The sequence below is a fragment of the Staurois parvus genome, unplaced genomic scaffold (genome assembly GCF_062004578.1).
Source record: "Staurois parvus isolate SC_StPar_1 unplaced genomic scaffold, SC_StPar_1.0 ptg000429l, whole genome shotgun sequence".
Taxonomy (NCBI): domain Eukaryota; kingdom Metazoa; phylum Chordata; class Amphibia; order Anura; family Ranidae; genus Staurois; species Staurois parvus.
Window position 1 is genome coordinate 2,231,052 of NW_028318225.1, and position 25,314 is coordinate 2,256,365.

The 25,314-nt window shown below is 40.1% G+C and overlaps 1 protein-coding gene across 2 annotated transcripts in view; it reads left to right on the top strand.

The window, feature by feature from the left end:
* Positions 1-25,314, top strand: part of CTNNAL1 (catenin alpha like 1) — a 337,361-nt gene that overhangs the window by 194,365 nt on the left and 117,682 nt on the right. For both annotated transcript variants that reach the window (XM_089687544.1, XM_089687545.1), the window contains exon 8: positions 23,980-24,066. In XM_089687544.1, the coding sequence (XP_089543670.1) occupies positions 23,980-24,066 (87 nt within the window). The remainder of the gene's footprint in view (positions 1-23,979; positions 24,067-25,314) is intronic.

Here is a 25,314-nt window from a genome sequence, read left to right on the forward strand (position 1 = left end):
TCTAAAGGCACTGGGAATGTTGAAAATTGATGGCATGATGAATGCAGCATATTATGAAAAAATACTGGCAGACAATTTGCATTCTTTTGCACAAAAGTTGTGCATGGGATGCTTTTGGACTTTCCAGCATGAGAATTACCGTCCAGTGGTTGCAGCAGGAAAAGGTGAAGGTTCTGGAGTGGTCATCCGTCTCATGACATTTAATATCATTGAGCCACTCTGGGAAATCTCAAACAGGCTGTTCATGCAGGAACACTAAAGACTTTGCATGACCTGGAAGCATTTTGCCAAGATGAATGGGCAAAAAGAATTTGGGGTCTGATAGGCAGCTATTACAAAAAGCTTCATACTGTCATTGATGCTAAAGGGGGCAATACACAGTATTAAGAACTGAGGGTATGCAGAATTTTGAACAGAGGCCAATTAATTTGTTTACTTGTTGCCATGTTTTGTTTTATGATTGTGCCATTCTGTTATGACATACAGTTGAATGTGAATCCCATAAAAAAAAAGAAATGTGTGTTCCCTGGTCACTCATGTTTTCTCTAGAAATGGTGCTGTATATTACCAATTCTCCACAGATATGCAGACTTTTGAGTGTGTGTTTTGTTGTTGGGGTTTTTTTTTTTGTTTTTTTTACATTTGTCAAGCAGTAATAAAATCTGAGCATTTTTGTTTCATTAAAACAGTGTTCCAGATAAGTCTTGTTTAGATATCTATAAAATGCAGCCACAGAGGTCTTGGTAAATTAACCAGCATATGCTGTTGCTGCTAAATTTGGAGTCGCGTTAATGAATTTTGGTCATGAAAGGGTTAACACATGCTCTCTGAATCAGCAGTTCACTAGTCACATAGTTTTTCTTGCAGATTATGGGCCTGACAGATTTTACAGACTGTACCCCTTCTAAAACTGCACACCATTTGAGGTGTTCTGTCTGAATACTGGTTATCCTATATTTACTGTCCATATAATTGGTAGGAAAAAAGCTTTTTTTCGTTTCAGCACTTAAGTACTTTTTTTAGAGCTGTACTAGAAGCAAACTGGTAAACACACAGTTTAAATATTTATCTGTGTACCATGCTGTCTGCCAAAAGGGACTTGTAATTCCATTCAGCCAGTCTTGTGATACAGGAACTGTTGCCAGACAGCATAGATAGGCCAGTTTGCTGCCATTTAGCAATCTGTCCTCTTCTGTTAGCCAGTGTCCAATGTTCTTGAGAACACTGTGCAATGCAGTGGAGTCTAACTGGCTGGTAGTGCTCTTTCCTGTTGAGTTTACAGGATGGTAATCTAAAGATTTCTTCTGTTACTTGTATTTAATAATCGAATATGTTAACAAATTAACAAAAGCACTTTACCTGATTTCTAAAAAGTTAACTTTTATACTTTGCTTGAAGTTAAGTTTTATGTTTATTCCTTTGTTGTGTTAACTTGTCTCGACAGTCTGATAAACGTAAGGTTTTGTGGAGTTTGAAGTTGCCATTTACACGCATGCTTTGCGTTAATGATTTGGGGCATTATCATTCCTTGCTGTAGGTGTTGGATGAGATTTATAGCATTTCATTATTTCTGAAGGCATTGTATAGCAATCAGATTTATTCTTCCGATTTTGCTGTTTCCTTCTTTGCACTTGTGTTGGAAGATTAACGTTAAGATCTGAACGGCAGTGTATAGATATCATTGTGAAAAAAATATGTAGTTCGTATGCAGCACAAGTGATGTGTTTTACTGGCCCTGCTCATGTACTGGAGCTATTTGTTGTGCCTTGAATATAAAGCAGACATCTCTGGTATCTCATAAGAATCTGTTGAACATTTCAGGCAAATGAGACCTGTGATGAAATAATGGAAAGGTAATAAAAAAAACTAATCTTCTGGTTTGGGGGGGACATAAAAAAAAAATTGATTTACAATTTGTTTGCTATTTTGTTGAACCAGCTGATTTCTACGCAAATGTATAGTTTGTGTTTTTTGAGAGAGAATAAACAGGTGGCGCACACACCTAGTGCATTATCCAAGGTTTTTTTTGAAAGGTATAAAAAGTAAAAACATACTCACAGACAAAGCATGTATCTAAAAAGAATTTGCATAATGACGATGGCCACAACGGCAAGCAAGGTGTTCCAACTGTCAGTGCGGTCAAATGCCTGACGCGTTTCAGGGACGAATCCCTTTCCTCAGAGCTTTTGACCAGCCTCTAGTGCAGATGTGTAGTGGATGGATGATATTGAGGCATCACCAGGAAGGCTCCCATCATCCATCCACTACACATCTGCACCAGAGTCTAGTCAGTAGCTCTGAGGAAAGGGATTCGCCCCCGAAACGCGTCAGCCATTTGACCGCACTGACAGTTGGAACACCTTGCTTGCCGTTGTGGCCATTGTCATTATGCAAATGCTTTTTAGATACATGCTTTGTCTGTGAGTATGTTTTTACTTTTTTATACCTTTCAAAAAACCTTGGATAATGCACTAGGTGTGTGCGCCACCTGTTTATTCTCTATCTAGTGGCTGATCTCCCCATCTGAGGAGGGCTGCACCCCTGAAGCATTTCCTTTGGTTGTCGCTGTCCTGGTTCCCTTGGCTTCCCTTTTGGCTGTGCATTCCCTGAGACGCTGGAGAGTACATACGATATTTGTGTTTTTTGAGTCTATATGCATGGATGTTCCTTATCTGCTTACCACTTTGCTTCAGTCAAATAAGTCTTGGGATCAGTTTATGTTCATGTGACCTAAAGCCAGAAATCTGTTTTATTGATCTGTAGTAGCTGTGCATTGTAGTGGTCAATGTCAGCCTAGTCTATAATCACTAGTTTCAGAAAGTACATTTATTACATTGTTTATTTACAAACAACTCTTTCATAATTATAAATTCCTCCTATATAGCTAGTGTAACTAATAAGCGATGACATTTCTTTGAGAGAGAGGTTTTTGATAGCTTTAAGTGCTACCTGCCCTTTTCAGCAAAGTAGTCTGTACATCTTGTGTGCACTTTATGCACTTCCAGATGTATGTATACATTACATCTAAACTGAATATACTTTGTTAGTTAGAAGTGTAACATCTTAATTCATGGTGCACTAGAATGTTATATTGTCAATTAAAAGAGCACAGCCGAAGCTTATTTGCCTTTTTGGATTCTCTCTTGCGCGCCCTCTGCCTCTCTTGCGCGCCCTCTGCCTCTCTTGCGCGCCCTCTGCCTCTCTTGCGCGCCCTCTGCCTCTCTTGCGCGCCCTCTGCCTCTCTTGCGCGCCCTCTGCCTCTCTTGCGCGCCCTCTGCCTCTCTTGCGCGCCCTCTGCCTCTCTTGCGCGCCCTCTGCCTCTCTTGCGCGCCCTCTGCCCCTCTTGCGCGCCCTCTGCCCCTCTTGCGTGCCCTCTGCCCCTCTTGATCGCCCTCTGCCCCCCTCAGTCTTGCCTGCCCTTGAAGCAGTATTTTTGCCTTGAACATTAAAAAAAAAACTTATAGGAAATGCACTGTATTTTGCTACTTGGTAAGGAGCAGACCCTGCTCAGCCTTTTCCTAAAGTATTTCACAGTTATCTTATTTTGTAAAGCCTGCTCTTCAGGTATTAGGGAGGATTTACTAAAGCTCGAGCACTGTAAGGTATCCTATTGGCGTCTTAACGTCAGCTTGTTAAAATAAACTTGAACAATAAGGCCTCATGCACACTTTTTTTTTATCACATTACCTTGCAGCGTTTGGTTTATTTAAATACAGCAGAATATCTGTGAAGTAGAAGAAACTTTATTAAGTTCTCCCATGTAAATTTACATGTGTGTAGAGTATCTAATATGCCCCTGGATGCAGGAAATTGTTTTCTTTAAACACAGGTTAACTCAGTGTCAATATTACCATTTAAAATATTACATGCACTTATATGCTTTTAGGAATGTCCTATTACAGTGATATTAAATACAAAAGCAAATGTATATTATATTGTACAATATCTTACCAGTTCTTAGATGTGATGGCTACCATAGTTTTTTTTTTTTTTTTTTTGGTTTTTTTTTTTTTTTTGTAGGCTTTATTTTAAATTCGCATTCTGGCCAGCAAGTCTTTTGTTTTTCTATAGGTGCCCCTTCATCTAGAGTAGGGGCACTCTAATACAGAAAGTGTTATTATGAAAACGGGGGAAAAACCCTAAAAAAAAACCTAGTGCAGCCACCGCAACTCAGGACTGCTGAGCTGTGATTGCAATTTTGGTTTTGCTATTTATTCCCCTAAATACAAATACAGGTTTGTCATTGCCAGTGTGAATGAGACCTTAAACTTATTGTAGCAATCAAGCTCTGTCACTTCTCTCGTATGGGTTCCAGCATGCATGCAAAAGAATTCGATTGATTCTGTTTGCTATTTCTGGGTTCATTTTTTTATTTTCTTGCCCCCTGTCAGACATCCACCCAGACATCTTGACATTTTCTATTGGCTCTTCAACACCAGGCACGTTGTTGAGTATAATAAATGTTCTCAGTCTACATGCCTATTTTTTATAATGCCAACATATTTAGCGGCACTTTACAGATAAAAAACAAAAAAAATGGGAAAACACTGAATGACTGATTATTACTAATAGGGGTTTACTATAGACAAAGAGCAGATTATTATGATCTCGAAGTAAATTCTGTAAGCCATCTTCAAGATGTTAATACAGAGACTTGCAGCTTACTGGTGGATATTGCATTAGTACAGAGGTAGAGTTAGGCTGGTTCAAACCTGTGGGCATGCATGATGGTGCAGATAATGCATGCTGGCTAGTGTGCATCCTAGTTCCATGCTACTATGCATTGTAACCACACAGTAAAGGGTAACAAATATTTTATTTAACTCTTTTCACACCAGCACATTGATAAGTGTGCGGCACATTGTAATGTGTTTTGTAGAAATGCTGACATGCTGCATTTTTATGCAACTCGCCTTCACTCATCACTTGTATGGTGTATACAGATTACATAGAATAATTGTTTTCTATGTGTCCTTGTGTTGAGCCTGCGTTTTCCAGTGCAGATCAAAGCAGTTCAACAGATGTGAATGAGCCCTTAAAAAAACAAAAGAAAACAAAATGTATAACCTTTACATTGCTCTGTGAGTAAAATATGTGAAAACGTGAAATAAGGTTACCTGTGTTGTGATCTGAACTGTAATAGTTTCTTTGTTCCAAGCATTTGAGACCTCAGGAATTCCTGCTATGCTGGTCATATGTTGGTGGCTGTCTCCCTTTTTCCCTAGCTTTGACCTGCAAGGTTGTTCATGAGTGGAATCTGAACCCAGTCACTCTACAGCTTGTGGCAAAAAACTAGATGCAGCAGAATGTACTGTCATGGAAGAATGTAAGGAATATCTTGAACGGTGCAATTGAACATTTATTATTTTAGTACAGGTACTTGTATAACGCCGTCAATTTACGCAGTGCTTTACATATATTGTACACTCACATCAGTCCCTAAGCGTCAAGGGGCATACAAACATGTACTAGGGCCAATTTAGAAAGGATCCAATTAACCTACCAGCATGTCTTTTGTAGTTTGGGAGGAAACTGGGATACCCAGAGGAAACCCACGCAGGCACAGGGAGAACATGCAAACTCCAGCAGATGGTGCTGCGATTGGAATAATTTTCATTGTACATAACTTGTAAGGACCTCTGTTAGGATAAAAATGTGAGAGTAGCATCTGTTATATTGTTTTGGAGGTTCAATATCCAAGGTGGTCATCATTATCCTTCTTTCACTACTTGATTTACTGACCTGGAACAAAAACACATAATGGATGTTGAGATAGGTAATATGCAAATGCTTTTTCTATGTCACTGACCTACTAGGTACGTGAACCAAGGATACAGTAAATAGCCTTTGAGAATGTCCCTTCAAAAATAAAGCCTTCTTTCTTTTTAACAGATTCCTGCTAAGTTATTGTGAGATCATTTAGATGGTGTTTTTGTGATCATATTTCTTTCAGGTTTGTTTGGGCCTGTTCATCTGCAATGTTTAACTGCTGACAGGTCATTTTGTGCTTTGACGTGTACGGTCATTCCCACCAATAGACCCTTTAACCTCCTCGGCGGTATGATTCTTTCCGATTTTTTTGTGCTGAAAGCGGTACCATTTTTTTGCATGGAAATATGTAGTTGTTTATTGTAGGCTGTAATTTTTAGGAATAACTCCCTGAAATCTGTCCGAACAAGAGTCTATTAAACATCCCGGGTAGGATAAAATTTGAAACACAAAATCATACATTATAATTTAATCATAAAAAATAATATAATAATATATTTAATTCAATAATATAATCAAACCAAAAACACTGAAATTTGAAATACAGAGGCAAATTCGCACATTGCTGAGCAAAGTCGCAAAATAGTTTTCAGTGTCTGATGACGAATTTCCCCACAAATCACTCAATTCTGCAAGTGGTTCTGATTTACTATCGCTGTTCTAAAACCGCTTTTGACGTAAAGGGACGCTTTTTGGACGCCATGGACTTTTCTAAGTTTCCAGACAGAAAGAATATTCAAAATGCAGGCAGGGCACTGGACAAAGCACTAGGGACAAAATATATGTGAAATGCATTGAAACAGCAATGACAGCAAAAATTACATTTTTTAAAAATTTCACATTTCCCGCGGTTTCCGGCGCCCGTACATCCCGACGTCACAGGGACCGGACCGGATGCCGGCATCGGCCGGAGGAGATGGCCGGGGACGCTGCAGGTGACACATCGTGGGAGCGAAGGACAAGGTAAGTGCTGCAGGGACCCCAAGAGCAACGCCGCATGGTAAGCCCGAGTGTAGCTCGGGCTTACCGCTCTTGGTATAGAAATTTTACCCCAAGCTACACTCGGGAATACTGCTAAGGAGGTTAAAGGATAGGTTCGTCTTTGGAATATGTTTCTTGTTACACCTGTTTTTAGAGTGAAACATGTAACCTGTTCCAGAATATGAACCTTCTCCCAGTCTCCGCCTCCCTGTGACAGTGAGTGGGTGATCTTATCCCTGCACCCGCTGTCACAATTTGAACACAGTGCATCTACCCGTAGCTCCACCCACATGACCATATCATTCATTCACAGTTTCCTGTGAATGAAGATACAAGAAGTACCCTCAGCCGTTGCGGCTGATTGCCTGTAGTTCTCAACGAACTATGAGAGCACTGGTGAGTGCTCTCATAGTTGGAGTCTGACTGCTCTCAAGTAAGCACCCTGTATGGGAGGTATGGGCAGATAGCTATCCTATCCTGAGAGTCAGCATGGAAGCTGACATTGCACTTGCGATCTGCCTTTGAAAAAAATATATGCACTTTTTTTGTATTTATAATTTTATTTTAAAAGGTTAACTTATTCTTTAATTCACATTAATGCATCAAAAGAACAGACCACTCATGTCAACGCACTATAAAGATGTGAAAGAACACTACTAAAAACAACAAATCTGTGCACGTGTTAAAATTAATAGGGGTGTTTGCTCCCTAAAATTTTGGGGTGGTTTGCCATACTTACTAGGAGGCTCTTCTGCATAGTGGAGCATTGTGTAAAGAAGGGGTGCTCAACCTTTTGAAGAGCAAGGGCTACTTAAGCGATTTAGTAAACAGTCATGGGCCACAATGAAATGGATTAGCATTACAATTTTTTTAGTTTCACCAGCATAATGAAAATTTTCCTGTTAAAACCACTCCATCCTGGCAGTAGCGAGAGGAGAAGAAGCCAGAATTCAGCAGTTGCAGGAGGAAAATGGAGAGGATTGGTTACTGCATATCCCGCACACAATCCCCCCCCCCCCCCCCCCAAGTCTAAAACAACAAGCCCCTGGAGCACAGGGTGGGACCGCCATTGCGACTCCTGACACACCAGTGGTGGTGGGGGGGGGGGGGGGGAGTAAAAACATCTCTACTATGGCGTTTTGTCACCCCAAAACACAAATGTAAATAAGCCCCTACTGTCCTTAGCCCCTTATAAGGCTGCTTTTATACTGATGTGCAGCTGTTTACCCCTACCTGTGCCTGCGGCATAGCTACACTTTGCCATGGGCCACAATTATATTTTGCTGGTGTGGTGCACTTTCTGAAAGCGCACCAAATCCGCAGGATATAATAGAAGTCTATGGCTCAGTGCAGCTAACCTGCAGGTGCACCATGCTGCAGCCACCGATCAATGTGAAAGAAGTTTAATAGTTGTGAACCCTTTTATAGGTGATAATATGCCCATTGCAAAAGCACAGAATACATGTTTAATACACTGACCTTTTCCTCTTCCAGCTTCTGCTCGCAGTGCTCTTCAGGCTGCTAGAAAGGTCCCATTCGACGTGCACTTGGTATCACTCTGCCCGGAACAGGGGTTGGTGCTACAGAGGAAGCATCAGCTTATGTTGCTTCTGCTCTCTCCACTGCTGGCTTGATGTAGTGTGATGCTCTGGGAAGGTGGGTCGGCAAGGCCAGATTGCAGTCAACGGATTGCTGACCCCAGTCATGCATTTCCCTTGTTTTGAGGTTGAAGGCCACATCAGATTGTTCCGAAGGCCACAGTTTGAGCACCCGTGGTGTATAGCATGACCAGGTACAGTGGCTCAGACACAAAATGCAAAGGCGCACATGTTGCACCAATAGCCTCATGGTTACTTTCAGAAATAAGGGTTATATTTTTCTGAAATGAAACACTTTTATCTTCAAGTTCTGTAAAATATCTGGCCATCACGTTAATTACTAGGAGTGCCCACTTCATGGCTCTGATTTTTGTGTTTTGTTTTTTTTTTTTGAGTCTGTCCTAGATCCTCTATCGTTGCCTTAGAAGATCAATAAATTATCAGATGTGTAGAAATTGCTCATAATCTGCAGATTTTCATGCCAGTTAATATATTTTTAGTTGTTTTACTAGGGCTGCATAAGCAATTTTGCTTTATGGTAATTATACAGTTGTGAGCTAGTTTTATTCCTTATAGTCAAAGGTTTGCTCCTAATTTGTATGTAAATAAGGATGTATGAATTTAACAGCAAACGGTTTTACTGTAATTCAGATCCCTTATCCAAATATTTGTTTTTGTTTCATGTTATAAAGTAAATCATTCTTAATGTCCTCCTTAGGAAATGTGGCCTAAATCAGTGTTTTTTTTCTTCCAGGCCTGTGTGGCTGCTAGCAGTAAATGGTTTCTAGATCTCTTTAAAGGAATCAGACTAATTATTTCAAATGTGATACTGGAAACTCTTGCTTATTAACAAACCTGTTAATTTGCTGCAGCTTTAAAGACGCATACTAATTAGGTAAACAGAGCAAGTTTTTGTGTTTCATAGATTTCAATCCAAAAACTCTCCAAAACGACAGACCATGTTGAATTCATGCCCTTTGCCTTTTAGTGGATTTATTTTCATGGAACTGTGCTGAGAAGTAACTTGGGCTGGTGACTTAGCTGGGGCTATAGAACTGTGTTGAGAGCTATCAGAACTGAAACTTTGTGTGTGTATATTTATATAAGTATACGTGCTCAAATTTAGCTGGACAAATTAATATAATCGTAAATAAAATGTTCGTTTTTAATATTTTGTTGAGAATCCTTTACCGGCAATGATTGCCTGAAGTCTGGAACCCATGGACATTACCAAAGACTGGGTTTCCTCCTTTCTAATACTTTGCCAGGCTCAAACTGCAGCTGTCTTTGTGGATCTCTCTGGCTTTAGTTTTCTCTTCAGCAAGTGAAATGCATGCTCTGTTGGGTTGAGATCGGGTGACTGACTTGGCCATTGCAGAATATTCCACTTTTCCTTCAGAAGCTCCTAGGTTGCTTTTGCAGTGTGTTTTGGATCATTGTCCATCTGTACTGTGAATCGCCGTCCAATCAACTTTGCTGTATTTTTCTGAATCTGTGCTGACAGTATTTCTCTAAACACTGAATTTATCCAGCTGCTTCTGTCACATCATCAATAAACACCAATGACCCAGTGCCACTGGAAGCCATGCATGCCCATGCCATCACACTACCTCCACCATGTTTGACAGATGGTGTTGTGCGCTTTGTATCATTAGCTGTTCCAAGCCTTCTCCACTTCCCGTCATTCTGGTACAGATTAATATGTTTCATCCGTCCAAATAATGCCAAAAAAAATCTAAAATCAGACCAGTTCTGGAAAAGCAAAGTCTAATCTGGCTTTTCTATTCTTCAGACTTATGGTTTGCACCTTGTGCTGAACCCTCTGTATTTGCTCTCGTGAAGTCTTCTCTTGTTTGTAGAGTTTGACAATGATACGCCCACCTCCTGGAGTGTGTCCTTCACTTGTCTGGTTGTTGTGAATGGGTTTTTCTTCACCATAGAGAGGGTCCTGCGATCATCCATCACTGTTTTCTTCCATGGACGTCCATTCCTTTTATGTTGCTAAGCTCACCAGTGTGGTGTTCTTTCCTCAGAATGTACCAAACTGTTGATTTGGCCCCTCCTAATGTTGCTGCTATCTCTCTGGTGGATTTATTTTATTTTTGAAGCCTTACAATGGCCTGTTTCACTTGCATGGACAGCTCATTTGAACTCATGATGTAGGTTCACTGCAATAGATTCCAAATGCAAATGCCACACTTGGAATCAACTCCAGACCTTTTACCTGCTTAATGAAGAAATTACAGAGTAGCCCACACCTGGCCATGAAACCACTTTTATTTCAAATAACTTATTTTTATTTGTTTATAATACATAATATTGAAATAGATATGTCATCATTCCAAAATTTTTTTAATAATCACTCCTGTGATCTTTTCTAGTAAGCCAAAAGTGTTTTTCCAATATCTGGGGATATATGGACATAGCCAAAGCATATGGAACAACGTCCCTACTTGACCACATCCTCTCCAACATTCATTAGAGCTGTGTGGTTGAAATTTTGCTGTAATGTAGGGGGTAAGATACCATCTAAGGTGTATTTTTTGTGCTATTTCCCAATATGTAGCTGATTTGTTGAAGCAAAGGTTGTAGTTAATAGCTTTTTTCCATTGATCTTCACTGTATGAAATTGAGAGATCTGATTCCCATTTTTGAATAGAAGGAGACTATTAAAAAAGTTTTGATATGCAGATTATAAAAAAGGGAGATGCCTTTTGTTTCAGTATGTGTCCCATTCCAAAAACTCCAATGTGAGGGATTTTGGTAGGTGAAAAATGCATTATTGATATTACAAACCAGAGTCCGATATCTACCCAACTCGTCAATGTTGACAGTCTCTTGTTCAAAGGAGATTGTGTCTTTGAGGATATCCACTCCACCTTCTTCTTCTTTTTTTTTTTTTTTTTTTTTCTTAGAGGGGTTAGAGCAAATAATGTTATGAAGTTTGGATGATTAAATTTTGGTGGATTCTGCATGGAAAAATGAGTTTCCTGGAGGCACAGTATGTCACAATGTAAATATTTAGTTTCCAGAGCATGCTCCTTTTGGCTGGACTGTTAAGGCCTTTACTGCTGAATGATAAAATCGAGAAGTTCATGGCAATAGAGGATATACAGTCATGGCCGAAATTGTTGGCACCCTTGATATTTCTCCAGGAAATCATGTATTTCTCACGAAACGTATTGCATTAACACATGTTTTGCTATACACATGTTTATTCCCTTTGTGTGTATTGGGACAAAACAAAAAAAGGGAGGAAAGAAAGCAAATTCGACATAATGTCACACAAACCTCCAAAAATGGGCTGGACAAAAGTATTGGCACCCTTTCACAACTGCGGATAAATAAGAATGTTACAAGCATGTGATGCTCCTGTAAACTCACCTGGGGCAAGTAACAGGTGTGGGCAATATAGAAATCACACCTGAAAGCAGATAAAAAGGAGAGACGTTCACTTAACCTTTGCATTGTGTGTCTGTCTGTGCCACACTAAGCATGGACAACAGAAAGAGGAGACGAGAACTGTCTGAGGACCTGAGAACCAAAATTGTGGCAAAATATCAACAATCTCAAGGTTACAAGTCCATCTCCAGAGAACTAGATTTGCCTTTGTCCACAGTGCGCAACATTATCAAGAAGTTTGCAACCCATGGCACTGTAGCTAATCTCCCTGGTCGTGGACGGATGAGGAAAATTGATGAAAGATTGCAACGCAGAATAGTCCGGATGGTGGATAAGCAGCCCCAAACATGTTCCAAAGACATTCAAGCTGTCCTGCAGGCTCAGGGAGCATCAGTGTCAGCGCGAACTATCCGTCGACATTTAAATGAAATGAAACGCTATGGCAGGAGACCCAGGAGGACCCCACTGCTGACACAGAGACATAAAAAAGCAAGACTACAGTTTGCCAAAATGTACTTGAGTAAGCCAAAAGCCTTCTGGGAAAACGTCTTGTGGACAGATGAGACCAAGATAGAGCTTTTCGGTAAAGCACATCATTCTACTGTTTACCGAAAACGGAATGAGGCCTACAAAGAACAAAACACAGTACCTACGGTAAAATATGGTGGAGGTTCAATGATGTTTTGGGGTTGTTTTGCTGCCTCTGGCACTGGGTGCCTTGACTGTGTGCAAGGCATCATGAAATCTGAGGATTACCAAAGGATTTTGGGTCGCACTGTAGGGCCCAGTGTCAGAAAGCTGGGTTTGCGTCCAAGATCCTGGGTCTTCCAGCAGGACAATGACCCCAAACATACGTCAAAAAGCACTCAGAAATGGATGGCAAAGAAGCGCTGGAGAGTTCTGAAGTGGCCAGCAATGAGCCCAGATCTAAATCCCATTGAACACCTGTGGAGAGATCTTAAAATTGCTGTTGGGAAAAGGTGTCCTTCCAATAAGAGAGACCTGGAGCTGTTTGCAAAGGAAGAGTGGTCCAAAATTCCGGGTGAGAGGTGTCAGAAGCTTATTGATGGTTATAGGAAGCGACTGATTTCAGTTATGTTTTCCAAAGGGTGTGCAACCAAATATTAAGTTAAGGGTGCCAATACTTTTGTCCAGCCCATTTTTGGGGTTTTGTGTGACATTATGTCATATTTGCTTTTCTGCCTCTGTTTTATATTTGTTCCAATACATACAAAGGGAATAAACATGTGTATAGCAAAACATGTGTTAATGCAATACCTTTTTTGTGTGAAATACTTGATTTTCAGGAAAAATATCAAGGGTGCCAACAATTTCGGCCATGACTGTAGCTTGTTACAAATATTTTTGATGTGGTATTTAGATCGCATAGCAGGTGATGTGTATGGTAAGTTGGTTTTATTCGAGTGTAGTAGACCGAAAAGCAGCAGGCTGTCTGAAAGGCAAACAGTTGCCAGAGAGAATTCTTAGTTGAGAGTGAGTCCCAGATAAGTTTTGATTTAGTCAGTGGCCTGGACGGTAAAAAGGCTTAGTTTCAAACCAAAATGAAAAGTTATACCAGTGAATGTATTCAAAATAAACACTCAACGCTTGTACAATAACTATATATAAAAAAGACTATTCTCTTATAATCTGAGCGGAGTCGTTGCCGCTTATCAAGGGAGGCGTAAATAAGAAGTCAGGTAATTTCCGTGAGCTCACTAGGGCTATAATGGTGTAGTAGATAGAATTAAAGCCTAAGTCTTTGGCTGCATCATGCCATGAAGTAGAGCACTGTGGAAGAGAGGAAAGCGTTGCGGTCTTATTTTTGTCCGGTTCTAAGATGCTTTAGGAGTTGGATACCTCCGTCGACTTTTTTGATGAGGTAAGTATTGCCTTCCTTGGTCACTTGAAGGTTAGCAGGGTACGACCATCTGTACACAATCTGGTGATTTTGTAATGGTTTAGTTATGTTTGCCATTTTCTTTCTTCTTTGCATTGTATAAGCAGACAAATCCAAAAAGGATAGACCATGGGTGATTGGGGTGTCATTTTATCTGCATTCCTTGTATTCATGAGAAATTTGTCTTTTTATGTGGAAGAAATGTATGTTTGTACAATAGTGTCCCTTGGTAGAAGCTTTGGGAGATATAGTATATCCACCCTCTACGCATAGGTCATCCAGTCTTTCTGCCTAGTGTCTCAGGAGTACGGACGTATTTTTATTTCTTGCGGAGTTCTTCTGTCAACAGTGGGGCTGGGCGATGGGCTCAATAATCTAGATCCAGTGGTCATCCCAGTCTGACTAGCAAGCATGCACAGACTGCTAGATCTGCACTTGGTCGGCCGGGGCTGCCTTCAATTTGTAAGCTGGCTCGTCTGTGTAGACCTTTACTACGTTTCTACGTTTTACAAGGTTGATGCTGCGGCATTTGTGGATGCATGTTTTGGCTGCAAGGTTTTCCGGATGGCTGTTTTGAGGGTCTGTCCCTCTTGAGGGGTATTTGGAGTGAGCTCTGATTTCCTGTTGACTTGAGTGTTTTGTTTTCTGTTACTACTGGCCTTGGATGGTTTCCCACTCCTTTTTTTCTTTTTTTTTTTTGTGGACACTGCTTTGGGACGTCACTATAGTCAAGACCAGCCTTTTTCAACCGGGATGCCCAGCCACCCAGGGGTGCCTTGGCAAAATGCCTAAAATTTTCCAAAAATTCTATACAAGCCAGCAGGTGGATCAAGCCTGCCTTTTAGTTACACAAAGTCAAAGGTTTTCATTGTGCACCATTACAACCTTCTAGACATCGGCATCCTAACAGCTAATGCCATCAGTTGATATGGAGGATGTTGGTTGCCTGCACAGCATCCTTGTTTAACCTTCCCCTGTTCCTCGCTGTAAGTAATGGGGTCAAATTAGCTGAGTGATGCAGAAAAACTGAGAGAAGAGAAACACTGGAGTACTATTAACTATCAGTGTGCAAAAGTGTATTTGCTTTGGATTAATAAATCCCTTCCAACTCTGGGTGTCCTACATGTGTGGGTGTTGCTACATTAGGTAGAACTACTAGAATAGTTTGTTTTTTGTTTATTTTGAGTGGGGTGCCTTGAGACTGTCTTTAATTTTAAAGGGAGCCTCAACATTGTTCATAACTTTAAAGGGTGCCTTGACTGAAAAAAAGGTTGAGAGACAATGGCCAAGACTATGAAGACTCTGTGTGGGTCAATGAACGAAGGAGAAAATGGGATTGTTTGTTATTGTAAAATCCTTTTCTCTGAGTTCATTGACAGTCACAGCACCCTCACCTCTATGGTTCTTCCTTTGACACAGCTTGTGACTAATTGGATGGCCTATGCGGAAAGGGGGGGGGGTTATATCAGCTAGGATGGCCTGTAGGCCAAAGTTTTTTTTTTTTTTTTGTTTTTTTTCTGCCTAGTGTCATACTCTTGTAGGGGGTGATATAACACTGTCAACATTATGAAGACGCTGTGTCTGTCAATGAACTCCAAGAAAAGGGTTTGACGCTGAGTAACAAAAAATCCCATTATTTACAAACTTTTATAACAGAAATGAAGTGAAACATTTTCAGACTTCATTTGTTTAGCAAAATAAAACACTTAGCAGTGATTAAATACCATGAAAAGAAAGCTCTGTCTCCAAAAAAAAAAAAAAAAAAATATTGTAAAAATTTCATATGGCTGCAGTGTTGTATGACCGCTCAATTGTCATTCAACGTGCGACCGCACTGAAAACTGAAAATTTGGCCTGGGCAAGAAGGGGGTGAAAGTCCCCAGTAGGCAAGTGGTTAAAACAATATAAATATAATATATACCTAATATATATCTTCTTACCTGTTTACTAATGCTAACTGCAATAAGGATTAAAAATGATTCATGCTGATTGAGAGAGTAAAGTTCTGCTTGAATTGATTTTTTTTTTTTTTCTTCCTGGAGTCCAGCTTCAAACTGGAATTTAACTTTTAAGAATATCTGAGAACAGAACATCCTCCTTACTAAAGTACTGAGAGCAATACCTTGTGAAAATGAAAGAACAGAAAAGGGGAAAATCTATGAACTCACTAACATTGGTGAGTGCATAGGTACTCCTTTTTTTTCATATATTATCTTTTTGTAAGATATTCAGTATACAAGGAAAGCATGCACCACCTGAAACAGTTACAGTAGGGATCGAAAGTTTGGGCACCCCAGCTAAAAATTTGTATTAATGTGCATAAAGAAGCCAAGGAAAGATGGAAAAATCTCCAAAAGGCATCAAATTACAGATTAGACATTCTTATAATATGTCAACAAAAGTTAGATTTTATTTCCATCATCACCCTGCAGAATTTATAGCATGCACTGCCCCCTTTGCCAAGCTGAGACCTGCCAGTGTCATGGATTGTTCTCAATCATCGTCTGGGAAGACCAGGTGATGTCAATCTCAAAGGTTTTAAATGCCCAGACTCATCTGTCCTTGCCCCAACAATCAGCACCATGGGTTCTTCTAAGCAGTTGTCTAGAAAACTGAAACTGAAAATAGTTGACGCTCACAAAGCTGTAGAAGGCTATAAGAAGATAGCAAAGCGTTTTCAGATGTCAATATCCTCTGTTCGGAATGTAATTAAGAAATGGCAGTCATCAGGAACAGTGGAAGTTAAAGCAAGATCTGGAAGACCAAGAAAAATATCAGACAGAACAGCTCGCAGGATTGTGAGAAAAACAATTCAAAACCCAAGTTTGACTGCGCGATCCCTCCAGAAAGATCTGGCAGACACTGGAGTTGTGGTACACTATTCCACTATAAAGAGATACTTGTACAAATATGGTCTTCATGGAATAGTCATCAGAAGAAAACCTCTTCTACGTCCTCACCACAAAAATCATCGTTTGAACTTTGCAAATGAACATATAGACAAGCCTGATGCATTTTGGAAACCAGTTCTGTGGACCGATGAGGTTAAAATTGAACTTTTTGGCCGGAATGAGCAAAGGTACGTTTGGAGAAGAAGGGGCACAGAATTGAATGAAAAGAACCTCTGTCCAACTGTTAAGCATGGGGTTGGATCAATCATGCTTTGGGGTTGTGTTGCAGCCAGTGGCACAGGGAACATCTCACGAGTAGAAGGAAAAATGGATTCAATAAAATTTCAGCAAATTTTGGATGGTAACTTGATGCCATCTGTGAAAAAGCTGAAGTTAAAGAGAGGATGGCTTCTACAAATGGATAATGATCCTAAACACACCTCGAAATCCACGGGGGATTACATCGAGGCGTAAACTGAAGGTTTTGCCATGGCCTTCACAATCTCCTGACCTCAACATAATTGAAAATCTATGGATAGACTTTAAAAGAGCAGTGCGTGACAGACAGCCCAGAAATCTCAAAGAACTGGAAGACTTTTGTAAGAAAGAATGGGCAAAGATACCTCAAACAAGAATTGAAAGACTCTTGGCTGGCTACAAAAAGCGTTTACAAGCTGTGATACTTGCCAAAGGGGGCAGTACAAGATATTAACTCTGCAGGGTGCCCAAACTTTTGCAGACGCCATTTTTTTTTTTCTGTTATTTTGAAAGTGTAAATGATGGAAATAAAATCTAACTTTTGTTGACATATAAGAATGTCTAATCTGTAATTTTGATGCCTTTTGGAGATTTTTCCATCTTTCCTTGGCTTCTTTATGCACATTAATACAAATTTTTAGCTGGGGTGCCCAAACTTTCGATCCCCACTGTATATAACTTAGTAATTAATAAGGAAGTGGTGACAGTCAGTTTTAAAATTTTTAAAAAGTGATATACTTCTGTACTGTGATTGAAGTATTAAAATTACTACACTTCCATGGAACTTTACTCACATGTACATTAGTTTTTCAGGCTTCCTTGATTTTAAATAATTTTACCATTCCACCAGTTTTTTACCAGCTCTGTGTTTTACCAGTTGTTTTACCTTACTTTAGGGATGCTCAACCCTTTGAAAAGTGAGGGCCACTTAAGTGATTTGGTAACTGGCCGTGGCCACTGTGAAATGTATTGGTTCCAAAAATGCTTATTTTTAATAGCATAATGAACATTTTCTTCCTGCAGCCACTGAATTCCAGTAGGAGGGAGAGGAGGAGAAGCTGCTTTCAGTGGTTGCAAGAGGAAAATGGAAAGGATCTGTTCCTGTATATGCCGCCCCTCCTGTCCAAGTGTAAAACAGAATGTGACAGGGCTGGCCGCATGGGACAGGGTCGCCATTGAGACCCCTGACGGTACACAAGTGGTTGGGGGGGGGGGTAAAACATGTCTCAAATATGGAGTTTAACACCCCCAAAACCACAAATGTAAACAAGTCCTTACTGTCCTTTGCCCCCCCCAAAAAAAAGGCTGCTTTCACACTGATGCACTGCGGTTTACCCACACTGTGGGTGCAGTACAGCGTACCTGCGTCTTTCCTTTGGGTTACTTGCACTTTGACATAGACTTCTATTATCTTGCAGTTGGGGTGCACTTTCTGAAAGTGCACCAAAATTTCTGCATTCAGGAAACCTGCAGGATATAATAGAAGTCTATGGCTCAGTTCAGCTAACTCACAGGTGCACGCTGCAGCCCCCGTAGATCAGTGTGAACGCAGCCTAATAGTTCCTTTTTTTTAGGTGCTAATATGCCTATTGCAAAAGTGCAGTGTGTGTGTTAAATACACTGACCTTTTTCTCCTTCCAGTTTCTGCTGACATCGCTCTCCAGGCTGCTAGAAAGGTCCCATGGCGGAGTGCACGTAATATCACTCCGCCTGGAGCAGGAGCCTGCGCTGCAGAGGAAGTATTGACTTACCTGTCTCCTGCTCTCTCCATGCCCACCTGCTTCCTCCCCTGTCAGCTCGATGCTCTGGGATGGTGGATCAGCAAGTCCGTCAATGGGTTGCCTACCCTGAGCATGCGCTTCTCTGGTTTGAGGTTGTGGGCTCTGAAGGCCACATATTGCCTGTGGGCAGCAAGTTGAGCACTCCTGCCTTACATCATGTTGCAACTTCCTGTTAGAATCATTGTAAAAGTATTTTGTCTTTTGTTTAGTTTTACCCTTAGTATTTATGGCCCCACAGTATTTAATTTTCTGTACACATTCCAGATGACGCATTGCATTTCTACAATGTATGTATGCTGTATGGCAGTGGATAATAGAAATTACAGATGATTACAATTTGTCTAAGCAGCAGATTTTGCAAATGATGTTACTAAAGAATGATAAAGTACGCATAGTTTAATTGTACTGTACATATTGCTTTTCTTTGGTTTACTTTAAAGTATGGCAGCATCACAATATTATCTAAATTTGCATCCATGTATATGACATCGCCTTTTAATTCTTTTGAAAACAGATTCCTGAAAGTGTATACAGGGAGTACAATCTACCTGCTGGGTATTTAAATCTTTTATTTAGGCATTGATTTACCATACCATCCCACTCTCAATGCCTTTTGTAGCAATCTGATCTGAGCACCCTTGCTTGTGATGCAGGAGAGGTCTTCTCAACTGCTTCCAGTGCAGGCTTTGTTTTCTCTAACATATAGAAAATCTAACGCCAATATTTTTTGTTTTGGATAGTGTGAGAAAGAGTTAAATTTTTTTTTTCTGCCTGTAACCCAATTGCAGGGGTGGGGGAGGGTGGTGTTTCAAACCTCCTGCCCCGTGACATGCGTACAAGAAATGAAGGTACCAGTTGTCACTGGGTCATGAAGACAGACCGCATTTAAAAAACCTTGTGAGACGCTTTAACCCCCTCTCCCTAGTGTCTGCCATAAGACTAGCTCGTTATAGGAAAGGTGGGAGCCACAGAACATTAAGAATAGGACCTGAGCAGGCCGTACAGTGAATATTGCTGACTTGGGGATTTAGGGAAGGATTATTGACCTTCATTTAGGGTTTATTCACATCCTGCTGCACATAAAAGCTAACTGCAGTGCATAGGAAATGTATGTGTGTGATGCTCATTTAACCACCTCCAGAGGATTTACAAACCCCCCTTCCTGACCAGGCCATTTTTTGTGATACAGCGCTGCATTACTTTAACTGACAATTGTGCGGTCATGCAACGCTGCACCCAAATTAAATTTACATCCTTTTTTTTCCCACAAAAAGAGCTTTCTTTTAGTGGTATTTGATCACCTGTGTGGTTTTAATTTTTTTTGCGCTATAAACAAAAAAGACCAAAAGTTTTGAGAAAAACTATTTTGTTACTTTTTGCTATTAAACATTTCCAGTAAAAAAATTAAAATTAAATTTCATCATAAATTTAGGCCAAAATGTATTCTGCTACACTTTTCTTGCCAAAAAAATCCCAATACGTGTACATTTAATTGGTTTAAATCAGGGGTGTCCAAACTTTTTTCAAAGAGGGCCAGATTGGATGAAGTGAACATGGTGGAGGGCCGAACATTTTTCCGAACATTCTTTGAACCATTACAATTAAATGCAAATAAATTATTTTATGCCAAGTTAATTGCAAACGACATACTTTTCATTTCATAACATTAAGATCAACTGACAGCTGAGTTTTCACAATGTATTGAAAATAAATTTTAAAAAAACTTACCTGCACTAATGTGAAGGGTGAAAAAGGTAGCTGGAGCTGAAGTCTCTGCTCGGCAGCCGGGAGGGGAAGAGAAACACACTTCACTCTGGAAGCCCGGCCCTGACGTCACCGCCCTCTGTCGCTCCCAGCGTGGCGCAGTCATGCACACTGCTCTCAAGCAGAAGACTGTCTGCCACAGAAGGGAGGGCCGTGCAACAGCCGCATTTACACAGACCAGGGAGAACGTGCCGCAGTCAGGCATGCGCACTGCCCTCTGCTCTCAAGCAGAAGACTGTCTGCCATAGAAGGGAGGGCCGTGGGAGGGCCACATTACACAGAGCAGGGAGGGCTGTTGGAGGGCCGTATTAAACCGACTCCCGGGCCGTAAATGGCCCGCGGGCCGGACTTTGGACATGCCTGGTTTAAATGAAAGTTATAGCATTTACAAATTATGGTATTTACAAAAAATATTTGATCCCTTGCTGATTTTGAAAAAAAAGTATTTGATCCCTTGCTGATTTTGACCGTTTTTGATTGAATGATTGCACCAACTGTTGTCTCTTTCTCACCCAGCTGCTTCGCGATAGTTTTCTAGCCCAGTCCAGCTTTGAATAGGTCTACAATCTTGTTCCTGACATCCTTGAACAGCTCTTTGGTCTTTGCCATGGTGGAGAGTTTGGAGCCTGATTGTTTGATTGCTCCTGTGGACAGGTGTCTTTTATACAGGTAACAAAATGAGATTAGCAGCACTCCCTTTAAGAGACTGCTTCTAATCTCAGCTTGTTACCTGTATGAAAGACACCTGGTAGCTAGAAATCCTGCTGAATGATAGGGGATCAAATATTTATTTTCCTCATGAACATCATTTGTTAGACATGCTTTTCTTTTGGGTTTTTTGTTGTTATTCTGTCTCAGTGTTACAGTTCACCTACCATTCGATTTTTAGACTGATCAATTCTTTGTGAGTGGGTAAACTTTCAAAAGCAGCAGGGGATCAAATACTTATTTCCTTCACTGTATACTGGAATTTGTTTTTTTTTTGGTTTTTTTTTTTTACTAGTAATGGCGGCGATCAGCAACTTGTAGCGGGACTGTGGCAGGCATTTTGACACTGAGGTGAATGGACTTGGTGTCACTGAAGTCACTAATAAAAAGCACTAACTCTGTACTAATGGCACTGGGCAGGAAGGGGTTTTCTCGGGTGAACAAAGGGTTAAGCTGTGTGCTGTGCTTTTTCACTACTTGGGCTGTGTGTGTTCTTCACTGTAAGCACACTGCTTTGTATGGCTCTGCAGGAGTTGACTGGGGAGAGATCTGTTTATACACAGGTCTCTCTCCCATCAGTAATACTCAACGATCACCGGGTGCCGGTGAGTAATAACCAGCCCGGGACTTGGTGATTGACAGCCGAGGCTACTAATGGCAGCGTGGGTAGGGCACGTGTGCGGCTGTTGCACGCCCCCTACCTGGAAATGCAAAATCATGTATATATATACATGATTTTGGGCACCCCTGCTGGCTTGTAGCAGTATTTCTGCTATAGGGTAGAGGGGAAGCAGTTAACATGTATTTTCATGTTAACATATATTTCATATATTGTGAAGTGACTGGTCCCTGGAAGGGTCAAAATACTAACCATTTACAGTGGCTATAAAAAGTATACACACCCGTTTAAAATGTCAGGTTTCTGTGATGTAGGAAAATGAGACAGATAACTAATTTTTAAAACTTTTTCCACCTTTTAATGTGACCTATAAACTGTACAACTCAATTGAAAAACAAACTGCAATCTTTTAGTGTGGAATGCGGGAATTAAACATAAAAAACTAAAATAATGTGTTTGCATATGTGTGCACACCCTCTTATAACTGGGGATGTAGCTGTGTTCAGAATTAAGCAATCACATTCAAAGTCAGGTTAAAAAGGAGTCAGTACACACATGCGTCATTTAAAGTGCCTCTGATTAACCCCAAATAAAGTTCAGCTGTTCTAGTAGGTCTTTCCTAACATTTTCTTAGTCTCATCCTACAGCAAAAGCCATGGTCCGCGGAGAGCTTCCAAAGCATCAGAGGGATCTCATTGTAAAAAGGTATCAGGAGAAAGGTACAAAAGAATTTCCAAGGTATTGGATATACCATGGAACTCAATGAAGACAGTCATCAAGTGGAGAAAATATGGCGCAACAGTGACGTTACCAAGAACTGGACGATGAAAGTTGATGAAAAGACGAGAAGAAAACTGGTCTGGGAGGCTGCCTACAGCAATATTAAAGGAGCTGCAGGAATATCTGGCAAGTACAGGCTGTGTGGTACATGTGACAACAGTCGCCTGTATTCTTCATGTCTGGGCTATGGGGTAGAGTGGCAAGACGGAAGCCTTTTCTGACAAAGACAACCATCCAAGCCCTGCTAAATTTTGCAAAAACACATCTGAAGTCTTCCAAAAGCATATGGGAAAATGTGTTATGGTCTGATGAAACAAAGGTTGAACTTTTTGGCGATAATTCCAAAAGATATGTTTGGCGCAAAAACAACATTGCACATCACCAAAAGAACACCATACCCACAGTGAAGCATGGTGGTGGCAGCATCATACTTTGGGGCTGTTTTTCTTCTGCTGGAACTGGGCCTTAGTCAAGGTAGAGGGAATTATGAACAGTTCACATACCAGTCAGTATTGGCACAAAACCTTCAGGCTTCTGCTAGAAATCCAAGCATGAAGAGGAACTTAATCTTTCAGTATGACAAAAACCCAAAGCATACATCCAAATCAACAAAGTAATGGCTTCACCAGAAGATTAATGTTTTGGAATGGCCCAGCCAGAGCCTAGACCTCAGTCCAATCGAACATCTGTGGGGTGGTCTGAAGAGGGCTGTGCACAGGAGATGCCCTTGCAATCTGACAGATTTGGAGTGTTTTTGCAAGTCAAGATGTGCCATGCTGATAGACTCATACCCAAGAAGACTGAGTGCTGGAATAAAATCAAAGTATTCGTTTAAGGGTGTGCACACTTATGCAACCATATTATTTTAGTTTTTTATTTTTACTTACCGCCACCTAAAAGATTTAAGTTTGTTGTTCAAGTACAGTTTATAGGTTACATTAAAAGTGGAAAAAGTTCTGAAATAATTTTTGTCTTTTTAACATCAGTGCACAATGTTGTGGTGTGAATGAGGCACATAGAAGACCTATTTTCCATGTGCCCTTGCAAGGTCCTGCATTGATCTGGTGTGGAAACACGCAGGTCACTGCACATGGTGTTCACAAGCAATAACTTTAAGATCTGTTCCAGATCTCTGAATAACTGCCCCGTGCAGTGCAGCTGTGCATAGTAACCCATAAGCTTCTAACTTCAGTTTGTTCAATTAAGCTTTGGCACTAGTACCTGGGAGTTGATTGGTACTATGCAGAGCTGCACCAGATTCTTTATGCATCATCAGTTTAGTAAATGTTCCCCAGGATGTAAAAATACACCCAACCTTATTGCTATTTTTTTTCCTGATTGAGGGACAGATATATTTTCCCTAGATTCGTACCTGATTTTTTCAGTAAACTACTTGCTAAACCTACCTCTGTGGGATATCAAGGTAAATCGGGCAGTGCTGAATAAATAGATTTTGTTTAAATTTTCCTGTATTATTTGTATTGTAGCATGAGTGAAATTCACATGTATTTTTTAAATTTTTTCACAGCAAGCCCAAAAGACAAAAGATGTAATAGAAGATTTGGAATTGGCCATACTGAAAACATGTCAGTGCATTGCAGATCTGAAACGAGAGGTAGGTTTTTTTTTTTTTTGTCTTTTTTTGGGGGGTTTTTTCCCACAGTTTTTACATGTGAACAACAAGTGTCAGAAAAGGCTTGGTCTTCAAGTTTTGGGTGATGTGTGATATAAGCTTCTAATGTTGGCCCTGAAATGCCAGGATAGTAGAAGCAACCCCACCAAATGACCCCTTTTTTGAAAGTAGGTACCCCAAGGTATTTGTTAAAAGGCATGGTAAGTATTTTGCAGATCTCATTTGCTGCCACATGTTTTTGGAAAATGAAGAAAGAAAACAAATTTTTTTCCTTTCTATTTTTTTTTTCTTTTTCCTGTGACAAAAATGATATCTGTAAAATACTCACCATGCCTCTTATCAAATTCCTTGGGGTGTCTACTTTCCAAAAAAGGGGTCATTTGGGGGTTGTTCACATTATCTTGACATTTTAGGGCCTCAAACTGTGGTAGGTCACTGTGGTAGGAAGTGATATGAGGAAATATGCCCTTTGAAAGCCTGGAAGTGGTCATCGGATTTTGACCTGTATGAAGCTAGGCTGCCAAAGTCTCTCACATGTGGTAAAAATGTGTTTTGGGGTGTTATTCCACATATACCTTTTGGCATGCATGAGCAATATATCACTTAAGTGACAGTTTTGTGTAAAAAAATAAATAAAAATATATATATAAAAAATTGTAATTTGCAAAAAATGTAAATGTTCCATGGACTCAACATATTATCAGTAAAATCCTTGGGGTGTCTACTTTCCAAAAAGGGTCATTTGTGGATGGTTCGTACTGCCATGGCATTTTAGCAAGAAATGTGATTGGTAGTCAGAAAGTAAAAGCTATGTAAATGCGCATATATATATATATATATATATATATATATATATATATATATATATATATATATATATATATATATATATATTGCACACACCATAGTTTTGTTTTGTAGGCACTATAACTTTCACACAAACCAGTTATTATACATATGTTGGGATTTTATTTTTACCAAAGACATGTAGCAGCATTCATTTTGGCCTAAATGTATGACTAAGTTTGAGTTTATTGGACATTTTTCATAACCAAAAGTGAAAAATATTGTTTTTTTTGTTTTTTCCAAATGTTCGGGTTTTTTTTGTTTATAGTGCAAAAAGTAAAAACGTAGAGATGATCAAATAACACCAAATGAAAGCTCTATTTGTGTAAAAAAAAAATAAAAAAAAAAAGGATATAAATTTTGTTTGGGTAAAGCATTGCACAG